Source organism: Clinocottus analis, unplaced genomic scaffold, assembly GCF_023055335.1.
Source record: "Clinocottus analis isolate CAN_PGR_092001 unplaced genomic scaffold, fCliAna1.0.p SCAF_6, whole genome shotgun sequence".
In the NCBI taxonomy this organism is placed as follows: Eukaryota; Metazoa; Chordata; class Actinopteri; order Perciformes; family Cottidae; genus Clinocottus; species Clinocottus analis.
In genome coordinates this window covers 6965158-6992965 of record NW_027176218.1, presented here as the reverse complement: position 1 = coordinate 6992965, position 27808 = coordinate 6965158, and the positions used below count along the sequence as shown (strand labels likewise).

Below are 27808 nucleotides of genomic sequence, written 5' to 3'. Positions count from 1 at the left end.
GGAAGAAGAGGGAGGTGAAGAGAGCGGAAGAGGGAGGGAGAAGGAGGTGTGATAGTGGGTGGGAGAGGAGGAGACAGTCTGGTGGACGGGCGAAAAGACAAAGGAAAGAGAGGAGAGTGAAAGGGATATGTCAGTGAGCTGGTTAGGGATGAAGAAACTAACAGATGCATAGAGATAAGACAGCCAAGGTCTCAGGAGAGGGATACAGGAGTGTAATGTGGAGTAACACAGTGGTTTAGTAAGAGGTAAAGAGAAAGAGAGAAGAGAGGGGGGAGGAAAAGATTAAAGAAAAAGACTGAGTGATAGACTGGCCAAGAAGAGGGAGGAGAGAAGAGCTGGATGAGAGAGAGAGGAGGGAGGCCGTCTCGTACAGCGCATACAGCACGCGTGGAGCTGGCGTTAGAGCGAGAGAGCGACAGAGAGAGGGAGGGAGGGTGGGAGGAGAGAGGGAAACAGAGGGAGGGGGTGAGGTATTTAAACGCCGGAGCAGGACAGCACAGGCGAAGCTCTGAACTCCCCGAGAGTGAAGGTAGGACAGGGAGAGGAAGCAGAAGAACAGAGCTGGACAGTTTTCTTGACGGCAAAGCCCACACACTCACACACATAAATATTGCACAGACAAACACACTGCCGAAACAGACGCACTTATTCTCACGCACGTACTTTTGGACTTTGGACTCATTCGTGGACTCCAAAACGCAGGTCCTCTGGAACTCTACCTGTGCCTTCCTCGCTCCCACTCATCACTCTCCTCAACTCTCCATCCACCGCCACCACTCTCTCAGTCCCTCGCTTGGTGAGGGCAGATGGCCATGGCGCGGGCCTCTCTCGGGGGTGCCTTAGGCTGTGCCCTGCTGGCCCTAGTCTTGGGGAGCAGCATGGATTTCGGGGCGCCCCCTGCGAGCTTCTACCCCCGTTTCAACCCCTTCTTCTTCCTGTGCACCCACCATGGGGAGCTGGAGGGAACCGGGGTGGCAGAAGGTGGGGGAGAGGTGCTACTCACCCTCCAGATTACGGGCAACCCCATCGCCTACACCCCTGGACAGGAGTACCAAGGTGAGCACACCCCCTTTGGCGTCCACTTTCCTTTTTGCTGCACGTTGAAGAGAATGGGATCTATTGTTTTAGCAATTTGTAATTATCAGTGTTGTGTCACAGCCAGAAGGGACATGTTAAATGGATCTGATTTGTACATTTAATTTGTTGTGAAAATACATTTTGTATGACTGAAAATAGTTTTCCTCGTGTGAAAGAAATTCACTTTACAATTCTAGATATTTTCGTGGTGGATGGACATTGCTGAAATGTGCTAAAATTAGTATTATGCCTTAACTAATGTGAAGTACATTTCACATTGAGGAGATAAAAACAACTTTGTGATCCAGAATTCCACACACGCGAGTACAGTGAATACGATTCACTTGCAGGTGTTTTGTCTCGCACATGAGGAACCGCTGTGGTGTGTGCAGTTGGGAGGGTGCAGTTTGTGTGGGGTGGCTGTTGTTGGAAACCAGCATTTATGTAACTGTAATAAGTAGTGATGCTGAGTGGGACTCCTGTTCAGTGCTGTGAGCAGCTTTGGTGTTTTACTGAGCTGCGATCCCGATGCTCCATGTGTAGGTGGCTTCTCCACAGGACTAACAGTGAGATATCCCTTCAACTGAATGAGAGTGAGAGCGAGTGAGAGAGAGAGAGAGAGAGAGAGAGGGAGAGGGAGAGAGAGAGAGAGAGGGAAAACGGCGAGTACGAGTTAACACACGGAGCACCATAGAAAGCTCTGAAATAAAGATTTTGAAATCAGTAAACCAGGCGTAGCGTGTAAGAGGGGACAGAGATTAATATCCCCTTTCCCACACTGATGTGCTGGCACCTGGTCCTGGAAAAATGATCCCCTCTGACCTCCCAGACTGTGTCATCATTGCTCCGTCACTCACTCTCGCCACTCACTTAGCACTGGGGACAGTGACCCGCACAGGCCACCACAGTCTGAGGTCACATTCCCATGCAGCTATCTTCTTCACTAAGAGTTAAACATATATACATTTGATGTATTACTGATCAGATCTAACTTCCTAAATATGCACACACAGACACACACACACATGTTGTGTGTGCATTGCCAATATATTTTCCTAACCCTGTCTTTGTTGTATTTGATCTATTTTGATATGGCACAGGATACAATCTAATTCAAAGTTTTCTTGCACTGTTAACAATTCCATTATCATGGCAAATAAACATCTTGATTAAAAAAAAACAAACAAGCTGTGCTGCAGAGTTTGTGTAATTGTATATAGAAAGAAAAGGATATGAGAAGGCCAGGAAAACAGAGCAGGAAAGGAGAGAAGTCTGGAAGAAGCAGTATTATCCTCTGTCTGAAAATAACAGCCCGGATCAACCCTTCAGTCAAGCACCTTTTAACTGGGGCCGGGCTTGTAGGGAGAGCGGGTGGGGAGAGATTTGAATAACTAGCTGGTGGATGGGAGGGATAGAGCGCACGGAGAGGTTTAAATAATTAGCATTAGAAATGTGGTGGACTGGGAGGAGGGAGAGATTTAAATAGGGCCACGGCTGGGATCGGATGGAGTTGGGGGGAGATTTAAATGACGATGAGAGGATTGAGCAGATAAGATACCGGCTTGGACAGAAAAAATGACAGGGTTCCAAGCTGCTCACTTTTTTCCCCCGTTCCATGTTTTGGCACATGATCGCACCTCATTGTTAAATTTCCAGGGTTTTGAATGAGTTTGTATGGAGATTGAAGGATGAATGGCAAGTGAGCAAGTGAAAACGTGGCTGGCTGTGTGCTTGGTTGTGAAATCAGGAGCAATCCCAGTCCCTGTCTCTCTCTTTTTCCATTTCTCGCTCATCTTTTCAAACCTTCAGGATTATATCCGTCTTTTCGTGTTCTTACCACAGTCACAGCCGGCCTCATTGTGGCAAGAATTGAACGTTTTTTCAGTGCTATATATACATGTACAGGTGTTAGATTGAGGTTGGACATGTATCTGCCTGCTCCGCCTGCTGCAAGCAGAATGAGAGAAAAAGATAGAAAGAAACTGTAAATCACATATTCTGGTGGTGTGAAGGAAAAGGCAAGGGAAGTGTCCGTGCCATTTTTTTTGCCGATGCTTCTTGTATTTGGTTTGCGCACAAAAAAAAAACAACAAAAAAAATGTTTCATTGCTTTCTATGTGCTCTCTGGGCTTTAGTTTTGGATTACATTTGGTTTAATCTTCTAAAAGCAACGTGTGATCTAACCACTGAAAGCGCTGCATGTGGAAATGGTGGGCGGAAAGGCATTAGAGATGCTGGCCGTGTGGTTGTCGAACGGCTGTAGAAAAGAAAACTGAAGAAAGAGCGCAAAGGAGAGAGGTTGTTAGTGGAGGGAGGAAGAGTCAGAAAAAGAAAAGCGAGAAATGACCCCTTCTTAAAGAGGCAGGAGGTGAGTGTCTCCGAGACCCACCTCAGCATTCGGTGCAGAGCCAGAAGAAGATTCTGTGCGGCAGAATTGTCGTACAGTAATTGGGTTTCTGACCTGACCTCACTGCCTCTCGCTTCTCTGTTGCTTTTGAGTGATAAGACCATGCGTGGGCAGCGTACTCTGTGTGTGTGTTGTAGACGAGATTACTGTGTTTAGCTATCAGAATGAAATGACCAAGAGAGGTTGCGCTACTCTCTATGTTAAATGTTTGAGAGGGTGGGTGTATTGGCAGGGTCATAGTGGACAGAAAGGAAACCGAAAAACTGTAGAGACACTCTGAGCTGCTGGGAAACGGAACGAGGGGAAATGAAAAGATTTGTGTGCTTCCATTCAGACTCTCGGGTCAATCCTTGCACCGAACGAATGCAGACCAAGTGTTACACACACACACACGCACACACGCACGCACGAACACACATGCACACACACTGCCCACATGCAGCCTTATCGTTCAGAAGAGAGAGAATGAACTGAGGTCACAAAGGGATTTGAGCTTGTCTTCTAAATAATCAAACGGCCCTTTTCAACCACTTTTTCTACACTCAGGAAGAAGTCCTTTATTTCAATAATGTCAAAGCGTTTCATACATTTTGTCTTTGACCTCTTTTAACTGCTGCGGGAATGCGAGACGTTCTCCATACAGCAGCCGCTTGTTTATAGGAAGCAGCGTCAGAACACAAACCCCAGAGCTCTGTTTCTAAACACAGTCAATCAGAGCGCTCTTTTTCTCTCCTGTTGTTTCTGGTCCCTCTTCTTTGGAAACATTGCATGTTAATTTTTACGGATAGTAGCAGTTCAAGAGGCGAGGGTGACGCAGCAGTGGGAAAACAGGAAGAGGCAAATTCCTCCCAATAGGAATTTAGACGGTTTTAGTATCAGAAAACATGGTCTTTCCAGGAAAGAACATTTGGTTCAAATCATGAGCAGACGGGACACCAATCTACGGGGTCCTGCAGTGTAATTAGAAAGCACAATAGAAAAGATTGGTGAAGGAAAGAAACGGCAGCGTGGTGTCCTCTGCAAGTCCGTAGAGCCCAGTCGGAAAAATGGAGGTGCAGAAGCAGAAATTGGGCCAGCGAGGTTGATTGTGTATTGAGATATTTGAACAATTATTTTGTAGTAGTACATAGTATAAGTTTGTAGTGATGCGTGTGCACTTGTGATTAAACCTGTGTTAATTATGACGGTGGTTGTATAGTACTCATTGTTCTGTCTAGTGAAAAGCTTAAGTGAGTGCTTGTGTTGGCAGTATTCATATTAGCATATAGAGTTTTTGGTGTGTGCTACTATATGCCGGGTTATTGACGTCAATGTGAAGCACTGAATGAGCCACTTACACAAGACCTTGCTGGGGCGTGACAGTTCAGGTAGGCAGCATGGCTCTCCCTCTCACTATTGTCACACTGAGAAACGGTGGTGCGAGGGAAATGGACAGAGGGTAGAACAAGGGAGCTGCTTACAGAACTAGTTAACAGTACAGGCTGAAATGGACATTGCTAATCTGTCAATGGTGTCGACAGCAGTCCCGGTTCCATGGACCTCTTCGTGTGCAAATGATTGAAGAGGCCTGAGAAACAATCAACATTTCAAGGAGATTTGGACGGTGCCACTAAATGACATTCTTAATGGGAACTTGGAGATAAATTCATCCCCACGAAATGCCATCAGCTTTGCAGGATAACCTATCAGATTAGACATTGTGAATTACTTCAGCTGCTCTCCTGCCAACCACCAGAAACAAGTCAATGTGCCCTGCGATGGGAAAGAGACCATTATCTATCTGCAAAGTTGATTACTTGTCGTGGTTGGGGGAGATTTTTTTTTTTTATGTGAGTGTGCTGTTGACCGATGTCGGTAAAACAACAAGTCGGTCATGTCAAAGTGAAGGTCACAGGCACGGGGCCCCGGTAATGCTTGAGGAATTCAGGTATTATCTCTCCATATACAGGGTCACATCAGCAACGCTACAGTGAGACACCATGGAACCACAGGGTCCATCTTCAAGTCTTCGCAAACTCACAGTCGAGTCGTAGATTAAATACGAAAATGCCATCAATCTGCTGTGACTTCCGCAGCCCGTCAGATGTCATCATCGCCTTCTGCAGCACTTAACCTCGAAAGGGACCGTTACGGGTCTGCTTTCTGACCTCTGACCGCTGCTTGTCAGTGCTGCATTGCTTGGAGCTCTGTTCCTACCAAGTGATTAGATTTGGCCGGTGTCCCTACTTTTCCCGTCCACCCATCTAGTTCTCCTTCACATATCTGTTCAGCTTAACTGTAGCATTTCATATTTATCTATTTAAAAGACCAAGGAAACAAGATTTTCTTCCAGTGTAGCAAGCATTGGTCAGTGAACCATCAAAAGACTGGCCTAGTTTTCATTCAGACATTCAGTTTAGGGGAATAGGGACACTGCAAAAAGGGGCAAGAGTGAATGAGGAATACAGGGATAGAGGCTAATGGTTGAATATGTATCTCTTGTGAGCAAAGGAAAAGCAAAACGCAGCTAGCAGGAGCACTCTCAAGTGGTCCAAACCTGTGCATTCATTAGCTTTCCAGCTCTTTAGCCTCTCGGCCTCCTGCTGCTGTGCCTGACTAGGTCACTTCACTGAGTAGAGGGAAGTGTGTCAAGTGTATTACTGTTTGTAAGGGCTTGCTGGGTGTGTTTGGGTGTTTTGTCTTTGTGGACATTGAATGATCAACCATTTAAAGAGCATTGTATCTACCGAGATATGCCAGTTTCCTTTTTTATAAAAAGGAGCAGATGGGCGAGAAATGAGAATAGATATTCATTGGGCATCTTCTCTTTGTCACAAATGCACGCTTGGCCATGCACACTGCACTCAGCTCTTAGTGGGTGATCCATCATGACATAGAGACAGGTCAGATGCTACGCTGGCTAAACACAAATGTCATGATCAGCGGGCTATTACAATTCTTTGTGTCGATGTTACAACAGAATCTGACATGATAACATGAACAGGAGATTACTATTTTCCTCCTGTCAGGGGCTAAGTGGCTGTGTCACAGGCAAATGCTCGAGCTATTATAAAATATGGCATAAACCCATAAAATTGTAATGATGATACAGAAAACTTGGGCGGACGCACTCGTGTGATGTGTGTCTGACTTTTGTATTTCCTCATGAAGAGGCAGTGAGCCGCGGTGGATCTGGAGAATTTGAAGCCGAGATAGTTGAGACGGCCCAGATGTCACCTGTGCGCTACATTTGTGAAAAATTGATTTGCTGCATCATAGAACGGAGAATCACCTCAGATAACAGTGACATTGTTAGCCTTTGCCAGGCTGGTGCCAGAGTGATGCCAGCATGGTGCCAGGTGTGGCGGAAAGAGCTAAAAATGAAGGCAGTGAGTGGATCCCCGCCAAGCAGAGGTGTGAGCCTGTGCCAGTCTTATCTGGGCAAGCGGCAATGAACGCTTGCATTTTTTATTTTCAATTTCCTCAGCGGATTCATTTTCCAGCCAAAACAAGAAAGCTCTTAACAAGCAATTGTGAGCTGTTTTTTTTCAGTAACTTTTATGAGTGGGCAGACAAGTGGGCGTAAGTATTTTCAGGATGTTGGAGTGTGTGCTTGCCTTTTGGGGGTTTGCCTGATTTGGAGTGCCTCTCTGTTGATAATACAAGCTGGGGTGTGCAGATGCTATGCTCCTGCTGTCCTTCTATGTACTTGCTTGCTGTGTTTCCCTTGTGTCTGGAAGGTTTAAGTTTTCAACAGCAGAAGCACCAACAAAAATTCCACTCCTGGCATAACTTCAGCAAACGTAAAATGCCGAAAATACCGTGGCATTATTAGTTTTTCCACGCCTGAAGCACAAAGCTTTTTTATTTTTGTTGGTTACTCACTCACATTCCTGTTGTTGCTGAAGATTACCTTTGATGAGTAATTCTGTATTTAAGACATTGTATATGTATCAGTCCCTATGGTGAAGCACAGTGAGAAACAACCCCAGCTCACAAAGCCCACACAACATGCGCTGCACCCTGAGGGTGTGAGGCTGAATCCCAACCACAGTGTATTTACTGCTTAAATGTTCCAATCGAAAACACAAGGGAAGCACCGTTCTACAGTCTATTTGAGTTATGTTTTATTGGCACATTACAGTTCCCCCCCTCATTCCTGATGCCCCTTTGATGTTTACTTTCAACTTACAAACAGGTTGTAAACATAATTACAAAGGTTGTTGTTGTTTTTTTTATTATCACAGAAAGCCCAAATACCAAGTCCTTATACAACATTCAGAGCTCCGTGTGTCTATGCAAACTCATGCTAATGTCCCCATCCCAATCTACCTCATGACAATGGACCAGTGTTCATTCTCCTTAAGGAGTACCAAGTGGCTCTAAGCCGGATTTTGAAAAGTGATGGATCCTTTTTAAACCTTTCCTCCCTCCTCCCCATCCTTCGTGCTGGACGTGTTGTTCTCATGGGGTGGTTTCCCAGCCGCTGTTGATTAGCGTATCAGCTTTGCCTATGGCCTCTTCCTTTTAGAGAAAGGAGCTCCTGTTGGAGGGTTGTGTACCTCCTCCTCCTTCTTCTCCTCCTCTTGCTCTGGATCCTCCTCCTGGCGGCTTCATTGAGAGAGCTTTAATCCCTGCTTGGGGGGCAGTGTGTCGTCTGTGCTGATAGCATTCAGAGGGCCTTGTAGCGCTCCAATGGACCCACTACAGAGGAGGCAGCATGGTGCAACTCGCTGGGTGCTGGGCACACGTCGCGTGGCTCTGGCGGATTAGCCCCAGCTCTACCCCCCATTCAGCTCCAGCCTCCTTCAAACAACCAGGCCCGGTTTACCCACAGAGACACGGCAGGCTGGCAGAGGCAGATTACACATCCGCACACATGCACAAGCTCGCACATATTGCTGCCTAAAGTGACAGCATGGGTGAGGGGGTTAGTGTTAACAGGGGCCCTGGAAATACCTCATTCCCCTAATGCCCTGTTGTGAAATCCCACATATCAAACCTCCAGCCCCCACAGGTCTACGTGACACCAGGGAGCAGCATGACTTACACCTCACTGGACCAGGTGTTTGATTGCATGTCAGGGAGTGATGGGCAACTGGAAGTCAGAAGAAGATGAAGTGAGACCTCACCTTTATGCTTCACTATACTCGAGGGAGTCTGGTTGCGTCCATCCAACATAAAGGAGAGCGTCTCTCTGTTTTTGGACTGATGTCTCTCCTCGACTTCCCTTTTCCTTCCAGTGCTCACTTTCATGGGGACAGATATTGTGAAAGTAGACCAGCTGTTAAAAACACCTCAGCATTTTCCTCTAAGCGAGAACAACACAATGACTCAACACAGTTTTGTATGTGCACATATCACTTTGTCTTGACAGCAGACAATACACAGTGATAGTCACGGAGTGATCCTCGCTATCAAGTGAAAGCAGAGGTCTGAGGTAGAGGTTAGGACAGAAAAGAGGTGGAGATGAGAGATGGGTGATGGAGGGAGCGTGACAGTGTTAATTACAGCAATGACTGCATTCTTACCAAGCTGAGCTGGTGTGATTAAGACTGGATGTCAAGGGAAATGCTCCCCATTGATCCACTGCCAGTGGAGACCATCTAGTTTTTCATTACTGCAACCAGCTTGTTAATTAGAAATCAATCTTTCCCCTCTGCTCTATGAAGCCCCCCCTCCACACCGCTGTGTCACTTTCCTTCCACCCAAACATTCATACCCACAAGCTATGGAGGCATGTCAGACTTTGACTAATGTCAGTACTTTTTCACTTAGTTGGCCATAATCTGTAATTTTCATGCCAAGAAAGAGCAGGGAGCGGAGGGCAAAATAGTGAGGCACAATATCCTGCCTTCCTTTCCAACTCCCAGGACGTCTTTCAGGCCTTTTCAAGAATTTGCCAAACTCTAGATTGTTTGAAGATTAAAGACTGAAATGTACTTGCTGAATAACAATTATCATGTTGTTTTTCAACTACATCTGTGTGCAATTGTGTATTTTGGAGGATCAATGAGAGACCTGTAGATATTTTCTGTGGAAAACTAAATGAGACCGAATGGCATGGTCCATTGCTCTTTACTCTTTAAACGGTTAGTGTTATTTTACATACTTTGACATTCATTTAATAGTTTTGATAGTTGATCTATTGACACAATGTATGATTATGTAATGCATTACATTGTACCTGTTTTGGATATACAGTATATAATGGGTCACTTTATGCTCTATAGTCCCCTAACTATGCAGATACAAAGAAGTGCTGGATTGATAAACACATTGTTTAAGCGGGAAGTAGAGAGTAAAGAGGGTGTGGAAGAAATGCTGAAAAGGACGGACAGTGGGGATGTAAAGTGATCCCCTGTGTAAAGTGACAATTCCATTATTCATATTAGAGCTATTCTATCTGTGATAGTGGGAACATGTTACTGCTGTCAGTCTGTAATACTGTCGGCAGCTTGAGCCTGCCTTTGTGCTGTGTGTATGTGCTCCTATGTGCACATATGCATAGGTGTACAGTAGTAGGCGCTAATAGGCCGAGTAGCTCTCTGGTTTTGCAAAAGGTAAATGTTTTTTGAACGGTACCGCCGTAATTGTTGTTACTCTTCTGACAGGTGTGACCCTGAGAAGCCTCGACTGTATTACGTAAAAACTCTCATATTTCTTGAAAAGCTAACTTTTTTTTTGGAACACTAACAATAATTTCAAACATAACATAAAATCAGCAGCATGTCTTTTACTTTTCACGAGGTTGAAACAGTTCAGAAGTCCAGATTGAAACTGATAAAAACTGCAGTTTGAAGTGTCAGCCCATGAGGACGGCTAAGATGAGGGCGGGTGCACCTGGTGCTAACTTACTCACTTATTCTCTTTCATCTCGTCAACCGTAGTGAGCGTGGAATATTTAATGTTAGGTGAACATTCAGCAAAAAAAAGCAGGACTGTTTTAAAAATATATACATTTTAAGTATAATATGAAAATAAAGTATTAACTTTTTGACGGTAATTCATTTATTTTGGAAATAATTCAATAAAAGCACTATATGTGATTTAAAGAAACATGACTGAGTAGGTCCAAGATATTGACCTTTGTAAAGTTTGGTGCCCCTTGGGACATGAAAAATAAAATTCTGATAAAACGTTGTAGCTTCCCACCTTCCTTGGATCAATCACATTATTGAGGTATCAGCTTGCACACTAGATACTGTGATAAATACTGCAGTATCTGATGACCTGTGGGACAAGTTTCCAAGGTGCCGGGAGCTTTTTGAATCTTAGCACTTGAGCCATTGTGCTGGAGACCTCCAACACTGGCTTTGGCTATCGAAGATCCCCTTTCCACTTTTCTACGTAAAATAACTGCTTCTTTTAGTTCAACATTGTGTGTGTAATGGGTGGTTGTTCAAAATATATGACTTCTGTGGCCGGGTAGTGTCCCTTTTGTTGACATGATCGTCTGTCCCTCAGTGTCTGTGGCCTTTCAGAGCCTTGTCCAAAGTCTCAAGGCCCTGTTTTGACAGATGCCTTCCGGTCAGGGCTCGTTCAGTTGTGAAGCAGTTTGGGGTGGGAGGTGGGGGACAGACCAGCTGTGAGAAGGGGGTGAAGGTCACTTAGGCTAAGTAGCCTAGTGTCCCTGGGAGGGACATGGCAGCCAGTGGGGCTATATAGGCTGTCGTTGACAACTTGGCCCTCATTACCTCCTTCCTGTTTCCTTTTAGAACAGCTCCCAATGGAGCAGGTGAGACGGAAAGAGAGTTATGCAACAGTTTCGGTCCATGTGCAATGTCTGAATTTTGTCAGTGCGTGCTTTCACAGCTGGTTGGCTCAGTGTGATTGTCCCTGTTTGAGTGAGTTTTTCTGTGCAATTGCATGTCCTGTTGACGTTTGTCTCACTACACATGTGAATGGATGTGTTTAGTGTCGTTGAGCTTGTGATAGATTTAATAGTGTGTGTGTGTGTGTGTGTGTGTGTGTGTAGGTGTGTGTGTGTGTGTGTGTGTGTGTGTGTGTGTGTGTGTGTGTGTGTGTTGTGCATCTCTGCCCCGTGTAAGGAGTTGTGGTTTGGGTCTGACCCCAGTTTTTGAGGCTGACTGGGCTTCCAGTGTTTTCCTACATTCCTTTGATTTTGTCTCGGCATTCAAAGCCATATACAGAGACTTGTCCTCCGTAGCCTGCGTTTAGATTAAAATAGTTTGTATTCTCCTGTTGAACACTTTGTTTTTTCATTGTGTGTTAGCGTATCCAGTATAGCTCTGATAAGTAAAGGAAGATGTTTTGCTTGTCAGGGCTGGATGGCTCAAGCCTTTACTCCGTCTACAGAACACATGGTGTTGATCACAGGGACAGCTCACTCTCCAGTCCTGGCAGTCACCAAGTGACAGAGGGAAAGAATCATGGTGTTCCTGAACCTTATTACAATGTAACCCTTTACAGCAACCACCAATTATGCATCTTATTCTGAATGATATGTCCTTTATGCTGACTGCTCTGTAAGCAAAACGCTTAATAAGATGTTTAAAATTAGTAATTGTGCAGCATGTTGTTGCTAGCCGCTTTGGGCCTCAGCTCTTTTTTTAATCCAGTGGTCCTTTGTGTCTTCTATGTACATATATTTAGATATTCTTACCCTTTTCTCCTCTCATTCTATCAAGATTTCATCAAGATTGATAAAGACAATGTCCTCCCTGTAACATAACTGTAGATTATCAAAACCTATTTAGAGTCTCATAGCAGAGATCAGTATGAGCTCTGCATGCTGTTTGAGGCCTCTGTACAATGAACCAATGAATAATGTTTAAAGCCCAGAGAGATGATTTGCTATCAAAGCCACTCACAGGTAAAGAGAATAGCCTTTGAGATGTCCCAACGGGATGGACTTCTTCTGAACATATAATGTTCAGTTAGAAACTATGAAAAGATGTTCTGTCGTAACTGATTTGGCCTTGGTGATTAGTGGATGTGCCTTCATAATGGGGTGGGACCTTCCTTATAAATCAAATTTCGACCTTTTGGCACATCACTAAGACTGTGTGCTGAATATAATAATCTAATTGTTAGATATGAATGCAAATGGTGCTATACCTCAGAAATCCTAACGAAAGGAAAGACATTTTCAGCAAAGCATAAGAACTACAATACTCTGGAAGCTTCTTTTTGTGGAGAATAACTTACACACCTGTGCTAGTTTGTGCTCAAGCCTGTCACACGCGCGCTCATATGAATGTAAACAGACACACGCATGGCATGAGAGCAGCACAATGAAGTGTGATTCTGAAGCAGATTATGTGTGAGGAACAGGATGTTTGTGTCAGAATTGCCTCTTCACTCCTGTTTTTCGCTACTGCTGTTGCAGGGGTGAAGCCAAGTTAGGCAGTCAGTGAGGCTTGGACTGCACTCGTTGGTAAACGGAGGAGAACCTCATCAAATGGGACCAAGAACAAGCTTAGGCTGCACATTATAATCTCTGGCAGGGATCGTGAAAAGACCTGTAAACTGGTCCCCGGAGATGAATTGCTTTCATGCAAAATATGTTCGAGATGTTGCAGTTAAGCAGACCTGTGGAAGCTCAGTGGTTGATAGGTTGTCTGTGATCGAGTGTTTCACAGCAGCAGATGGCAGTGCCAGCAGGCCAGGATGGTGCCAGAAGGTTACGCAATGGAATGATGCCTCTAAGACCTGACTAGAACACCACATGACACATATATGTGCAGAAACACACTTCCCACACAATCTTCTGAAACTGCAGAGAGCCGTTCATACTTGCAGTTTCTCTGCATCTTCCTGTACTTGAAAGGGCCTGTCTTTCCCTTCTTTATCAGAGGAAATAGTGGTCCATCCTTCAAAGTGTCAGGCTCAGGTGACTGAACCATTTCAGGAAGCTCAGAGTGTAGTGGCACCCCGAGACTGGCATGGCCATGGAAACAGATGGAACTATAGCTTCCCCATGGTCTGGTCTCCATTTCCTGGTCCTCTCTGGGGCACGTGAGTGTCTGCCAGTGGGATATGGGTCAGATGGTCGGCTATCTTTATCCAGATTGTTGCCAGGAAAACCTTCATCCATTTGGAAACAAAAAGGGTGTCCTCCTGAATTAACTTGATTAAAAAAAAAGGGGATTTCATTGATAATACTTTCTGTTACAGTATCTCTTTTCAACTGTCTAACATTTCACATAATTTGACTCACTCTTTCTATCATATGCTGTAATCATGCAACAGTGCACACTATGCTTTTTTTTGTCTGTGAGTGCTCAAGTGAGTGCAAAGTGAGTGCTACCAAATCCAATCTTGTCAGAACCTCTTTGTGTAGTAGCCACGTCTTTTCAGTCTTGGGGACTTTCCAAATGTTTTCTGAGACTTGTTTTTAGGAAAGTTAAGGTTATGAATGTGGGTGTGGTGAAGACTGGTGGGTGTGTTTGTACACAAAGAGCAGAAAGGATCTGTTCAGGCTGTGCCAACCATACAGAGACTGAAAATGCAAGTTGTCTTGGCTGCGACATAGATCAGGTCTTCTCTCATAGCTCCCAGACTTCCTGTCCAGCTTCAGCCCAGTCCCTCGCCATGCTGTTTTTTAAGAATGAGCTCATGCCGCTAAGGATTGCCAACCACAGTGCCGACCATGCTTTGCTGTACCTGAAGCGAGGCATTACCAATGTTTTTACGATACCACCGGGTCCTATTTTTCAAGCCCCTAATATGATTGCTGACCGAGCACACAGTGCGCAACACTTTGGTCTGTTTTTCACTGTTTAATAGACCTGCTTTCTGTTTGAGAAATTGGCCAAAACCATCTATCAATCATGGCTGCTCCCTCACTGTGTGCACTATGAAGAAAGAAAGAAACAACCAGGGGGAAAAAACAGATTATCTGTCTACCTCAGGTGCATTCATTTCTACAGGAAACGCATTCCTCTTTGGGACCAGTGTAAAATCGTACTCTCGTATCTGATGACATTTTAAACATCTATTCCCTAACTTCCTATAGTGCCATGTTTGTCTCATGTTAAGGATGTTTTTACAGCGTTCAGGATGAGGTGATCCACTCTGGTAATAGCAGGAATCTTGATTACCAGACGATAAGACGTTTGAAATTCAAGCTGAAATATTAATCAAATAAATTAAAAGAGTTTAGGGGTCGAAAAAGTAGCATCCCCCATTCTGCTCATGGATAATTTGCCAGCAATTTTTTTGTGATCTTATATTTGCTCGTTAGATTGTCACAAAAATAAATTTCTCATCATTGATTAGTCATCACCCTGTAATTTTTGTCTGTGTCTGCTGAAGCTCTGAAAGACTTATCAGCAATAAGTGTGTGTTTTGTTGGCTTGTGTGGTGGGCTGGTACTTTGTTCCTGAACTTCACTCCTGGTGGATCCAGAGAAAGTGAAGAAAGCCCAGGGCCCATCAATAGTTGAGTAGAAGCACGGTTGTGTGTGTCTGTAATGAGGCATACCACATCGCATCATTAATATTACATGTCGGCTGAGGGCCAAGGGAGGTGCTCTGTGGTGTGTTCAAGTATAAAGTATGAACGTGTGCATGTTGGTGTGAGTGCTATGCATGAAGTGTAATGAGTGTTTTTTTCTAAGCTTGGTGAACAAGGAACTACTGAAGCTGGACTTGTCCAGGAGCATGTAGACTCTTGGATGTGGAGTTCATGTGGAAGAGAGGGATCCAGAGTACCCAAGAGGACCTGTAGGTCACCCATGATGCACCTGCGAGAGAGTGCTCTGGCTCCTCAACATATAAACAGCTGCAAACTGCACATTTTACTCTGCCACCACCCAAACCCCTCCCCTCCCCCAACACTAACCTGGCAATCAAAATAGACAGAGTTAACATACTATAGTATACAATTAAAGTTGTGTGCATCGGTTGATTGATTCATAAACCGAATAGTCTGCATTGTATCCAAAATACCTATTTTAGAGACACATAGAGTTATTTTTAGCAAACAAGTCCTGTTTTGTATGTCCTTCACTTTAAAGTCTTGTTTGCTAGTAAAGCTATTGGCCTCTTGAAAGTCTTACAGTTGGAAAAGCCTAAAATGCAGTCCAGATGTTTGGATGAACTGTGCCTAACCACCTGGTGTGTTTGCACATGAACAAAGTATACACAGCAGGTTCACACAGAACCTGCTAATGTGTTGAATGAGAGCGTTGGTTATAAAGTTCACCCCCATTCCCTCCTCGTGGCTCCTCATCCCCTCAGCCAAGCACTCAGAAATGAAGTATGGACAAGAATTTTAAAGGCTACCATCAAAGGCCGCCAGCCTCCTCCCTTAGATGTGTGTGTGTGTGTGTGTGTGTGTGTGTGTGTGTGTGTGTGTGTGTGTGTGCGTGTGAGAAGTTCCCCCACAGGTGATTGGATCTGATCTGATCTGATCTGATTGGCTCGTTCGTCTGTTGCGTTCCGCAAGCGAGGGAGAGAGGGGTGTTAGAGGCCTGTCTAAATAATTTAGATCTTGCATTTGTATTGATCAGGTAGCGCTGCTCTCCAGTGGGCCACTCCACTACTACTACTCTCTCCATCCCTTTTCGCCCCTGTTCTTGTTTCTTGATTGTAACCTTGTGCCCTTAGCTTTGCCTCCCCTCCACCTCAACTCCCACATCAAACAGAGTGCAGGCACACTGCTGCGAGGGAGCAGAACATGCATGAGAAGGGAGTAGATGGGGGGAAAATGCAGGAGAGAGCATTTTTACCATGGTTCCTCAAACAGGAGTGAGGCGAAGGGAAAGAGGCTGGGAGAGAGGTGTAAGCGGTGGATAAAGAGAGAAATAGCATGGTGGAGGCAGAACATTTTTTGTGTGTGCGTGTAGCTCATATGCCAGTGTCTGCGGAGATTAATGGAGTGTGTATAACCTTGCAGGTCAGTGGAAATGCAGAAATGAGCATATTGTGTGTATGGAAGCTGGTGAAGCCTGGGCCAACTTACTACATTAAATGCAGTCCATTACTCCATTACTACTGTATCATGCCATGGCCTTGGATCAATACAACAGCATGTAAACACTGATGACCTGGGTCACCACACTCTGGAAATGGATTTGTTGAATAGGTAATGTATTCAGAAAAGCAAAAATAGCATAAAGAAGGAGCACATGTATGCTCCGAATGAGCATGGTAATTGCTTGTTTGAATGGAAAGACATTTTCTCTGCATTCTGTTGGCGTTGCAGTTGTTAGAGGTGCACTGAGGAACATGGATTGAATATGATAATATGTCGGTTGCCAAGCAAAATATCTCTTTCTCACAATACAGCTTCTTGCTCATGCTGGAAAATATTGCAGTGCACACATCTGACAACAAGAGGAATTTATATTAGGAATTTATATTATTAAGCTCCTGTTTACCCTGTTCACCATGTTTCATTTGGCTTCGATCATATGGCTTAAGTGGGCATTTTTTAAAAATATTCAGAGTGCGCAGACTTAACAAATGTAATTTACTGTTGCATGGTAAATACAACATACAGCTGGATTACTGTGTAAGAATCACGTCAGGAGAAGGGGAGGACATGTCCGGATTTAATAACGAGACTTGTGGGATGCATTATTGAGGCTTTGATATGGAGGAGAGACGGGAGAGGAGAGATGGGCTGAACTGTGCTCTTATGACAAGGTGTAGCACTTCCAATATACACATACACATGCAGAACACACACATTCAGACACACACACACACACACCCAAACGCTGGGCGCCTTGCGTGAGGACGTGTTAATGGAGTCACCGAGACGGACTGGCAGGAAGACTGGGCCACACAGGAGTCTGCTCTGCCCAGAATCCCACACCAATCCTCGAAGAAAGAATGCCCTGAAACCAAAACCAACATATTGCTATTCTTGCAGAAAACGCACCAACGCCTCGGGTGTCTCCTCCATTTCCCATTCATTTTGTCCCCCAAAAGCGGGAGGTTGCAGGGTCAGGAAATAACAATGTCTTCATCTTTTCCCACTGGAAAGGATTGTTTTCCTCAAAGTGTAAAAGTGTATTTTTGTGGGGGTGTGCTCTCCTTTGAGCCGCAGACTGTTCCCCAGTGCTCTGATCCGTCTGGCTGGAAGGAGTCCAGTGGCTGAGCTCTTTTCCTCCAGCGATGTAGCTGGCTCTGTGGTCCCGTCACTCAGGGCCTTTGTTTACTGGGTAGATCAATAGTGAACTTGCTGCTGGATCCACTAAGCTGTAGATCTCTGTACAGCTGGGTAATAGACCTCTGGCAGTTCTCTACTCTGCTGCTGTTTGTGGTGACCTGTGATTAACGGAGACTCAGCAAGGCTATCAAAGTTACAGCCAATTAGCTCACCAATCTCTTCTAACTTGGTTGTCAATGTGGACAGGCTTTGATTAAAGTGCAGTGATTTGTTCAGGATGAGCGAGATTACATTGTTGAGCTGTTGGTTGTGAGACACACTGTGTGGTTTTGGAGTGTTTTTTCTTCAATTACTTGAAAGTGACTCAAACGTCACTGTGCCACTGTGTGTGTGTGTGTGTGTGTGTGTGTGTGTGTGTGTGTGTGTGTGTGTGTGTGTGTGTAAGAGAGAGAGACATTGTTGCTTCAACACCTGCTTGCACATTTGTGCGCTCTCCTCTGCCCCTGCAGGGCGTTTGGTCCCATGGGCCTCCCAGTAAATGGTCGCTTTCCATTTATTAAAACCCGAGCTCTGTGCTCATTAGCAGCAGGATGTTAGGGAGCTGTAGCGTGTATTCACTTTCAGTCTTCCTGTCCACACGAATGTTCATCACACCAACTAATTATCTGTGTAGCTTGCAAACGAAGTGTGAACATAACTTAGTACTTGTGATATCTGACACCTTATCAGCAGTAATTTACAGTTTATCTCACTGTCCTCTTTTGAGTTATCAATAAAGGGTCGCTAATAGATGTGAGGATCATGTATTATATTTCATAATTTACATGTGTGAAACAATTGCTTTACGATATAACCGACTGGATGTGGAATGACAGTGACTTCCAATGTTACATGTATCCTGTTTCTGTGTCCTCAGTTACCATCTCTACCAGTGTATCTTTTGATGGTCTGCTGGTGACGGGCCTCTATACCTCCACGCCAGTCCAGTCGGCTCCCATTCCTGCTCCAGCGGCGTTTGGCTTTGGTGAGTGCTCATAAGAAATCCCTGTAGGCTTTTCAGAGTCGTTTCCCCACTCAGGCTCTCTGTGCCAACACAAATGACAAATTCCTCATTAAATGCTGAGCTTTGCATTTTAGCACAAACAAGCCACTCTTTGATAATGTAAATAGTATCTTGGTCCTGGGACTATGCAGTATCACAGCGAGCACGATCCAGCTCAGTTCTCCACATCCGTTCCCAGAATGAGCAAAAGACCACTTCCCCTCTCCTGTTGTGACAGGCCGTGATGAATGAGGAGTGGGGATGATGTGGTGACCATGGTTTTGGCCAGATGCGTTTTCATTGATGCTTAAGGGAAGAAAAACTGAAAACTGATTATGAGATGAGAAAAGGAAAGGATATTGGGCAACACATCTGCAAAACTATGAGCCCTCTGAGAGACAAAACCAAACCTCAAATAATAAAGAAGAGAATATTAATGACCATCAGTCCAGCTGGTCAGATGTTGAGCTCCAGAAAAGTTGCATTGTACTTGGATTATATGCTGTATAATTTCAATAGTAAGAATTTAAAAAACAATCAAGGAATTGGGGACTTTTTAGTGTTATTCTTGCAGTGTTCTCAACATAATCAACATATTGTATTTGCATCATCTCCATGCATAGCTGTGTGTTATCTCAAAAGTTAGATTTGTCACGTAAATTGTTTTGACAAGTACAGTACAAAGCGTATTTTTAGACTCTGATGAAGCATGTGCGGATGGATTCCCTCCGTGCAGGCTGGGGGGCTCTCTCGGGTGATGGATCAGCCATAAAGAAGTCCTGTGAGAGCATGGCTACTGGCCCAGAACTGCTGCCCAGCGGGCTCACTTATCCCGACTAACTCCACTGTTCTTGAGACGCTGACTTCACCCCAACCGGGGCAGCTCTTCTCTCTTGGCAGCCCTGCTTTCTGGGGAGGCATATAGGCAAGGATTGCATCACCTTTGCTCCACTCTCATTGATTTTAAAAGTTTTAAGAGAAGGGCTGCACAGACTGACATGCAGCAGCTCGTGAAACTCTGAGCTGCTGCATGTTGTGTGTGTAAATAACTCCGTTACGGTATGTGTAATCTGCCGAGCAGCCGATCAGCTCTCTGCGCTGTGCCTCTCTGCTCTGTTTCTACTGCATCCTCTCCCAGTGTGCTTCACAGACATAAAGGCAAAACACTTAGGTGATTTATTAGTGAGACTGCTGTCTCAATTACAATTTTACTTTTCCTTGAGTTTATTTCTCTGCACAATTGTAAGGTAGATGGCATTTCCTTGAGATCCCAAGCGCAGCCTAAGGGGTCACATCTTTGGAGAGGAGGATCTTTGGCCTTTGGAGGGCTGAAGAATGATCATCATCATCAGAGAGAGAGAGAGAGAGAGAGACTAAAAGAGCTCCATTCATGAGCTTATGGAAACCTGGTTATGCTGTGCATGAGAGAGACGAAGCAACATGCTTTGAAGATAATGCAATGGAACAACAATGGAACGAGACACTGCTTGATGTCCATTGGTGTTGTGACAAATATAAAAAGATCTGTGAGAACAAGAGGGTCATGTAACTCCATAAGGGAGTTTTACAATCCCCGTGTTTAGTGTAGAGGGCCCTACATAGGGTGCGGCTCTAATCCCCCTCAATGGAGGCATGTAGGGGACGCAGCTACACATGGACATATACACCCAGAGAATGCAAAAAAGAGATACCCATCCACTCTGACTCAATAGCACATACACACACTCCAGCTGCTGGAGCAGCGACTGGCTGAGGTAACATGTGGATGACAGATGTGTCTGTGCGGGAATCAACATGAACTCCAGTAGGAGAGTTCACCTCACTGCACCGGAGTATCTCACACACGGGGAGAAGACTGTAGAGGCAAATCAAGATTGCAGAATGCCTTTGAGATTTGAAATCAGACTTTTAGGTTTGTAGATCTTGAATTGATGCTGGGTTGATGCCAGCGGAGAGAAAGGCAATGACGGAAAAATAGTGAGCATAAGTGGTTTGACGAATAAACAGTTAAAGGCAGGGCTCTGAAGAGACAGAGATGTTAGTCTGTGCACACTCTCTGTGGGGATGTTGATTGGTTGGTGTGGTAAGAGACAGAACGATTGCCGGCCGAGAAAGAGACAATTCCTTGTGGCCTTCTGTGTCACCCTTCATTGCCTTTTTACGGGGAAACCGGCGCATGGCCTCACTGCATGCAAATGCTCATGCGCCATCACTGTCCCTCTTTCTTTGTCTTTTGTGTTTTTCTGTTTTTTATATGTCACACGCACTAATGTAGATACCATCACATGTACACACACACACACACACACACACACACACACACACACACACACACACACACACACACACACACCATTGTATGGAGACAGTGGACTGAGCACTTTATTGGCTTCCACTCCGTCTGAATAACAATGCACTTCACACTACATTAGTAATAAAAATGTGACGCTTTGAGGGAAAGACTTTTTACTGCGTCGCCAGAACACCCACTCATTGTCGAACTAACCAAAATGTAATGGAGCAATTGGGGTGGTAATCGGTGTACTGTGAGGACTGCCATATCTTTGACTGCTGGGCTTCCTAAAGGCAGGGGATCCCCCACTAGCCGGCGGCTGGCTAACCACAAACCTTTATGATGCCGTAATTGCTTAGCTATGGCAAGTGCAAAATCAGACAAACTGGAGCTAAAAACAATGTTATGTTTGGGAGATATACCCACTTGAGAGAGGCAGAACACAGATGTGTAAATTGAGTGTGGTTTTTATAAATATGACCTTAATTAAGGGGCCCGATGAACCAGTCTGGCTGAGGCAGAGCCGCAACACTTATTCTGTTTTAAAGTGTGAGGCGCTGGCAGAAAGGACTCGACATGTCACTGTGGGATTCATTCGGTCACAATACACAGTTCATGGGCGAGGTCGAGTCTGCAAGGTGATTTGTTTCATTATATCGCCTTGCATAGTTTGACAACCTAATTGCCAAGCAGACGCGTTTGCAACAGGTTTTACACTGAAACTTGCGCGAGGGGATAGTTAAACACATTGCCAGAGAAGGAACATGATTCTGAACTGACTCAGCCGCTGGAGAATTGCAACTACTGCTGCGTGTCTTTCCCTCCTTTGACTGTTATTCCATTAGGAGCACTTTCTTTCCATTCCCGCCTCTTGTCTTTCTGTTAGGAACTCGCACAGATTTCAAACTTTTTACGATGAACACAATGACTTTTGTAAATTGTCATCATCGTTTTCATTTATTTGGTCGGGTTTAAATAAGGACAGTGTGTTGTTGTATGTCGCACAGCAATAATGACGTGATGTATTGGACTCCACAGACCGGGCCTGGCTGGAAAGAATTGTCACATGTGGTCTAATTTGCATTGCTCACTTAATGGCAAAATGTTTCCCATCACATCATTATCCTTTCAAACACAAAGACAAGTATTCATTCTTAATGTCTCCAGATATTTTATAATTACGATGATGAAGAAAAGGCACTTGATGGAAGGAGAGCGCTTTGAAAATAGACAGGAGGGGGGAAATGGATGGGCGAAAATGCCAGCATGGGGCTAACAAAGTGTTTGAGATTAAGGGAATGAGTGTGAGTGGTGAGGGAGAGGAGAAAATTGGAGAAAGTATGAATGAAAAATAGCGAAGAGGGACCAATGAAAGGGAGACAGTATGTGAATGATGTAAGGGGGGGGAAGGAGGGAGAGAAGATGAGAAGGTGGCGCTCCATCACTCCCTCTGACGGAGTGGCTGATTGGTGTTGCCGTGCCAATGCTGAGCCGCTGAGAAACTGGTCATTGATGGATGGCTCGTTTGCAGGGTGATGTTTATTTTGTCGTTAATTTGCATATTTGTATGTATTTGCGGGCGGTTGGCTTCTGCTAGCAAGGACCAGTCCCCATCTCAATATGATGGATCTGGCTGTCTGACAAAATGGACAGCTTAGTGACAGGGACATCCAGCCGACACTCTGTCCCCATGACGGATGAGCTCATGCGAGCGCACAGCACGTTTAGAGATGAAATCCTGCTGCACCTTGACCTGTGGAGGAGGGGCCAGAGAAGGCGCCGCCAAAAGTGTAATCACACCATACACATTTTTAACAGGACTCATGCAGAATTAGAAACATAGGGAAATACATGACACGATCACGGACGCTCTTTCCTTCTCATCGTGCACAATTATGCATGCAAATCCTGCTATCCACATAATCATCCATCTCAAGGCTGAAGGTCGGCTGTCTGTGTCCTTCTGCCACTAAGCCAGATTGAATGTCAGTCAGAATGTCAGACTATGAGAGATGGCAGCTCATCGTGTCAGTATTTACTGAGACACACTCACAGGTGTGATTCCTGCTGAACAAAGCCTTGTTTTGGAAGCAGTAACCGTCCCAGGGGAGCACAAGTGTGCTTCCGCATGCCTCTTCCATCAATGGCATGAGGAGAAAAACTGAGATGGAGATACTGTGTAGGGAGAGATGGAGGATAAAGAGGAATGCTATAGAGAAAGGGTGGTGCTGGGAGGAGGAAAGGGGTGAGGGAAGGGGTTCCCATGGGGAGAGAAGCTGTCAGTCCCTAGGAGACTTCAAACGCACTGAAGCCCTGTGATCAACCTGCTCCTTGGCTCGTTGCTGACAGCTCCCTGACTGCGCCGCTTAGACTCCTTCATGCACACACACGCACACACACACACACCCAAGTACACACTTGCTCTCACACTCGCTGATTTATCCACTCATACCACAACACATTCAAATTCCATTGACATACACACAATCATGCTGATTCTCACGTGGAAGATGCGCCTCTGTGACACATTTGCTCTGACATCCAACCTTGGACTCCCCTGAAGTTCCCCTGTTGCAACTCTGTCAAGGACACTGCACTGTCCCAAACTGTTGCTCCGGATCTGAGCAGAGGCAAGGTAGTGCTGCGATGATGTTGATAATGATGATGTGCGTGCTTATCTAAGCCATTACTCCTTCTCTGCTCAGACCTGAGGCACCCAAAGGCAGATCCCTCCTGATGATGAATTCATTAGTGCAGAAGATGAAATGAGTTGTCGGGGGCTGGGTTATGTATGGGAGGTGATTTGTGTTCTCTGCTGCACAGCGTTAGATCAGACTCGCGATTGGCTGGGTCGGCTTGCTGTAAATCTCACTGCTTTGCTGGCACAGGGCTTTTCCCACCCTTCACGCCCAGACCGAGCCTCTGTTCTGTCCCTCACATTGCCCAGAGCGTCCTCCGCCACCAATCTCACAATGCCTCGAAGCTGCTAACAGGTGGCTAAACATTTGGGTGCTCTCAGAGTCCAGAGGAATGCTCGGGTGATCGCGCGTCACAAGTTACGAAACTTCTTTCCATGCACATGTCTTTTTAGAGGCGAAAAGCCATCGCAACTTTCAAGAATTCAAACAGAATACAGCGCAATCCATTATTAATTCAAGGTGAACCTACAGCAGACTCCGGACTAGTGCATTAGTGTGTGCCATACATCCCAACTGTGCAGGTCTTGTGTCTCAGGTGGGACGGTACATTCGACCTGTCGGTGCACTGCTGCTGGGAGTTACTGGTTGGATAAATGCACACTCGCTCTCTTGGAAAACACAGTCCCGTCTTTGAACTCCCACGGCTTCACTAGGTGTGCTCGCATTTGTATGTGGTATTCAGTTTGTGTGTCCATGCTCATGCATATGTGCATCTATTTGTGTTGGGGAGTGAAGCTAGGTGTGCGTGTGTGCATGCATGCGTATGTGTGTGTGTGTGTGTGTTTATATTAGTTTTTTGTGGGGGCATGCACATGCTGAGCATTTGAGTGTTTTTTTTTTCCATTTTCTTCGCTGTATTTTCGCTGCATTCAAATGTATAGTAAAACAGGTCCAGGGTGACCACGAGAGCAGAAATCGGGGAAGGCAGGAGCTGGACTGACTGATGGTGATTTCAAAGTGTTGTGTGAGATGTTCGCCAGTTTTATTTTATTTATTTTTTTTATCCTGCAGGAGAGAGCAGCAGGCGTAGGCTGTTCCTCCCATGTGTGGTCTCTCTTGAGCAGAGCAATGTTATTTTCTGCCATGCAGAGAGGTTGGTTACATGCCAGAGAGAATGAGAGAGGAGAGAGAAATAAAGACAGAAAGAGCTTTGACTAAAAGACTGCTCACTTTGACACATTTCTGTGAACACTAGTGGGTTTGCATCATTTCAACAAAGAGGCAAGTCGACTTTGAAATGTGTCTTTGTTGTGTTGTGATATAAAACTCCTTATGCGCTATACCTCCACATGCACCTTGCAAGTGTGTGGGCATCTGTGGGTTTGGTGTGCAAACTGCAAGAAAGTGATTTTACAAAGCCTTCTCCACAAAGTGCATACCATCCAGGCTGCACTCTGAGGTCTATTCATTTTTAAAGTTCCCTTGCAGAGAGTATTAGAAAAAGTGCTCTCTCTGACTCTGTGAGATGAGGAAGCTTAGTGGTTCCACCGGTTTCTCCCTGTAGGGCCCGGCTTGGATCTGGCCCTACACCCTCTAAAAGCCTCAGAGAAGAACAGGAATGCTCCACTGCCTCGCCCTTTTTTTTTTTTTTTTTTTTTTTACATCACATACAAGTTATCTGTGAACAACTCACCCAGATCCAATCTGACCCATATTTTGGCAGCAAAAATAGTTGGTGACCTTCTCAGTGTTTCGCCCTCCTTACGAGAGCCAGGCTGTTGCTGTGATTAGTTCACTGCCTCCCAGCACTCCTCAGTCAGCCCAGGCTCAGCTCCAGCCTCCTCCATAAACACATCTAGGTACACACACACATACTACATATACACACACACACACATGCACTTGCTGCGCATGCACCATGCTTTGCTTCCCACTGGCTCCTCACCTGTCGCCCCAGGTCTCTATCTCTCATACTCAACATGTGTGTCAGGACAGAGCCTGCGAGACCCCGGCCTCACCAGTTTGTTTGTTTGCTGCATTGACGGGTGGGGAGCAGGGACGTGGGTGCAAGAAATTAGCACAAGTCAAATCAGATTAATTAATCCCCAGCTCAAACTATTAGCCGAGGAGTCGTGTTGAATTAAAAATCAAATTAGCCCTGGCGCCTGCTGTTAAAGCTGTGGTGTGTGCCTGCCAAGCTACAATGACACACACCCACAGAAGCCAGCCGCTCATGGGCTTCACTGATGCATGGATGTATGGATGGATGGACGGACGGATGGATGGAAGAAGAAATGGGTGCTGGAGGATTGGAGGTGTGGGGGAAGGGGAGTTTAGTGACTTTGCCACCCAGTGTGGTAAGCATATCCTGGGGTACTGGGGCTGGCTGTCCTCCACTGGGTGCTGCTCCACAGTCCTCACACCTCGAGCACTCTCTCCAGGTATGGCTCTCAGCAACATTTCACCCTGATGGTTTACATAACACACACACACACACACACACACACACACACACACACACACACACACACACACACACGCTGCAAAAATTCAGCTTCCAAAAACAAGAAAAAAAAGTAATAAAATGAGGGAAATATTACTTGAAATAAGACAAATTATCTGCCAACACAACAGGAAAATTTGACTTGCCAAGACTTCTTGAAACAAGTGAAATGCTCTAAAATAAAAACTGCCTGATAAGAAGAAATATCTTGTCAATCAAAAAACAAGCGTGTAATGCCTTGATCTAAGATATTTCATCTTACTTAGATTTAAATTTTTGCAGTGCACACACACACACACACACACACACACACACACACACACACACACACACACACACACACACACACACACACACACACACACACACACACACATCTTGAGCCTGGGATTGAACCCAGTTTTACACAGGCTGCTGTTTCGCACCTTGATTCTATCAAAAACATAAATGGAAATTCTAGTTTTACACAACTTCAGTTGCATTTTTGCTGTTTTGGCCGTCGGTACTATCAGTAGTAAGATTATGCTCACCAAATGAATCGTTGATTTCTAAGAATGTGGCAACATTGCAAAAAAAAGAAAGTCCACCCCAGCAAAACAACTTGAGAAATCTAATGATCAAATATGTTTTAAACATTCCCCCTGGTCAGTCAAGTAATGCATTGTTGTGGTTTTCTTACCAATGACTCACATGCACATGCATGTGTACATGCACTTGGGTGTACCATATGTGTGTTTGTGAGTATGTGAGTGTGCCTTTGAATGGATGACAGAGCTGTGCAGAGACGTAGAAGTCTCATCTATCACACAGGGTGGGTCTCCAAAACACACAACACTTGTTTGATTCAGAGCAACATTCATTTCAATTATGACACATTAGTTCAGGGGGGTATATTATGCTCCAGTAGTGCTCCTGTATTCCATTAATCATTTACGCTTATGTGGCTTGTAGCTCTTGATCATTGAAAGGAAGCAGCACAAAGCCTCCAGCAATGAACTAAATGTTTATTTCCTTCAAACTTGTATTATTTTTATATTATTCGGTTATTGCTTTTGATAGATGCAATGATGTATAGGGCACATAACAGAAGAATAAGCAATAATGTAGTTTGTAGAGTAATTGTTCACGTATGACCATATGTTGTTGTGTACAGTGCTGTTTCTCTTTCAGCTGGTTATAGCCATAGCGGCAGCTCTTGCAATGAGCTGTGGCTTTGTGTGTTGTGGGTTTGTGTGTGTGGCCTTGCCTTCAGAAGTTTATGGATAATGGATGATGGATGCTGTGAGATACAATGGGAGCCTAAATGAAAGAGCAGTTGTGTGAATGTATGCATATGGGCAAAAATTGGTCTGGTGCTGAGGGCCGGAGCCTGAACACGGACATTTTGTCTGTACACAAATGGCTTCTTTCACAGGACAATCAATTAAACGTACCGCGCTCACATGGAAAAACTTAATAATGTAAACACATACATATGCACAGGAAGCCTCTCATAAATACACGTGTGTGTGCACACTCACCTACACACACACATACAGCTCAGCAGACCTGCAGGTGTCCTCTACTGCCACTTCATTCATGGGGCAAACCTCGCCCACTCATATTTTCCCACAGAGTCTGCTACCCCATCTCCCACTGGCCACAGGCATCTTTCACCACCCATATTACCACACAGCTTCATCCTGGCATCGCTGTGCCGGACCCCTGCCACCGCCCCGACGCTGCCAACCCGTCTCCATGGTAGCGTGATTGGCAGATGCTGCGATGGATGCTCGTTTGAGCC

General features: G+C 45.1%; 1 protein-coding gene across 2 annotated transcripts in view; it reads left to right on the top strand.

The window, feature by feature from the left end:
• The first annotated feature begins 482 nt into the window (after nucleotides 1-482).
• LOC137803806 (reelin-like) overlaps nucleotides 483-27808 on the top strand; it is an 86873-nt gene continuing 59547 nt past the window's right edge. For both annotated transcript variants that reach the window (XM_068602553.1, XM_068602552.1), the window contains exons 1-2: nucleotides 483-1056; nucleotides 18465-18572. In XM_068602553.1, the coding sequence (XP_068458654.1) occupies nucleotides 807-1056; nucleotides 18465-18572 (358 nt within the window). In that variant the 5' untranslated portion in view covers nucleotides 483-806. The remainder of the gene's footprint in view (nucleotides 1057-18464; nucleotides 18573-27808) is intronic.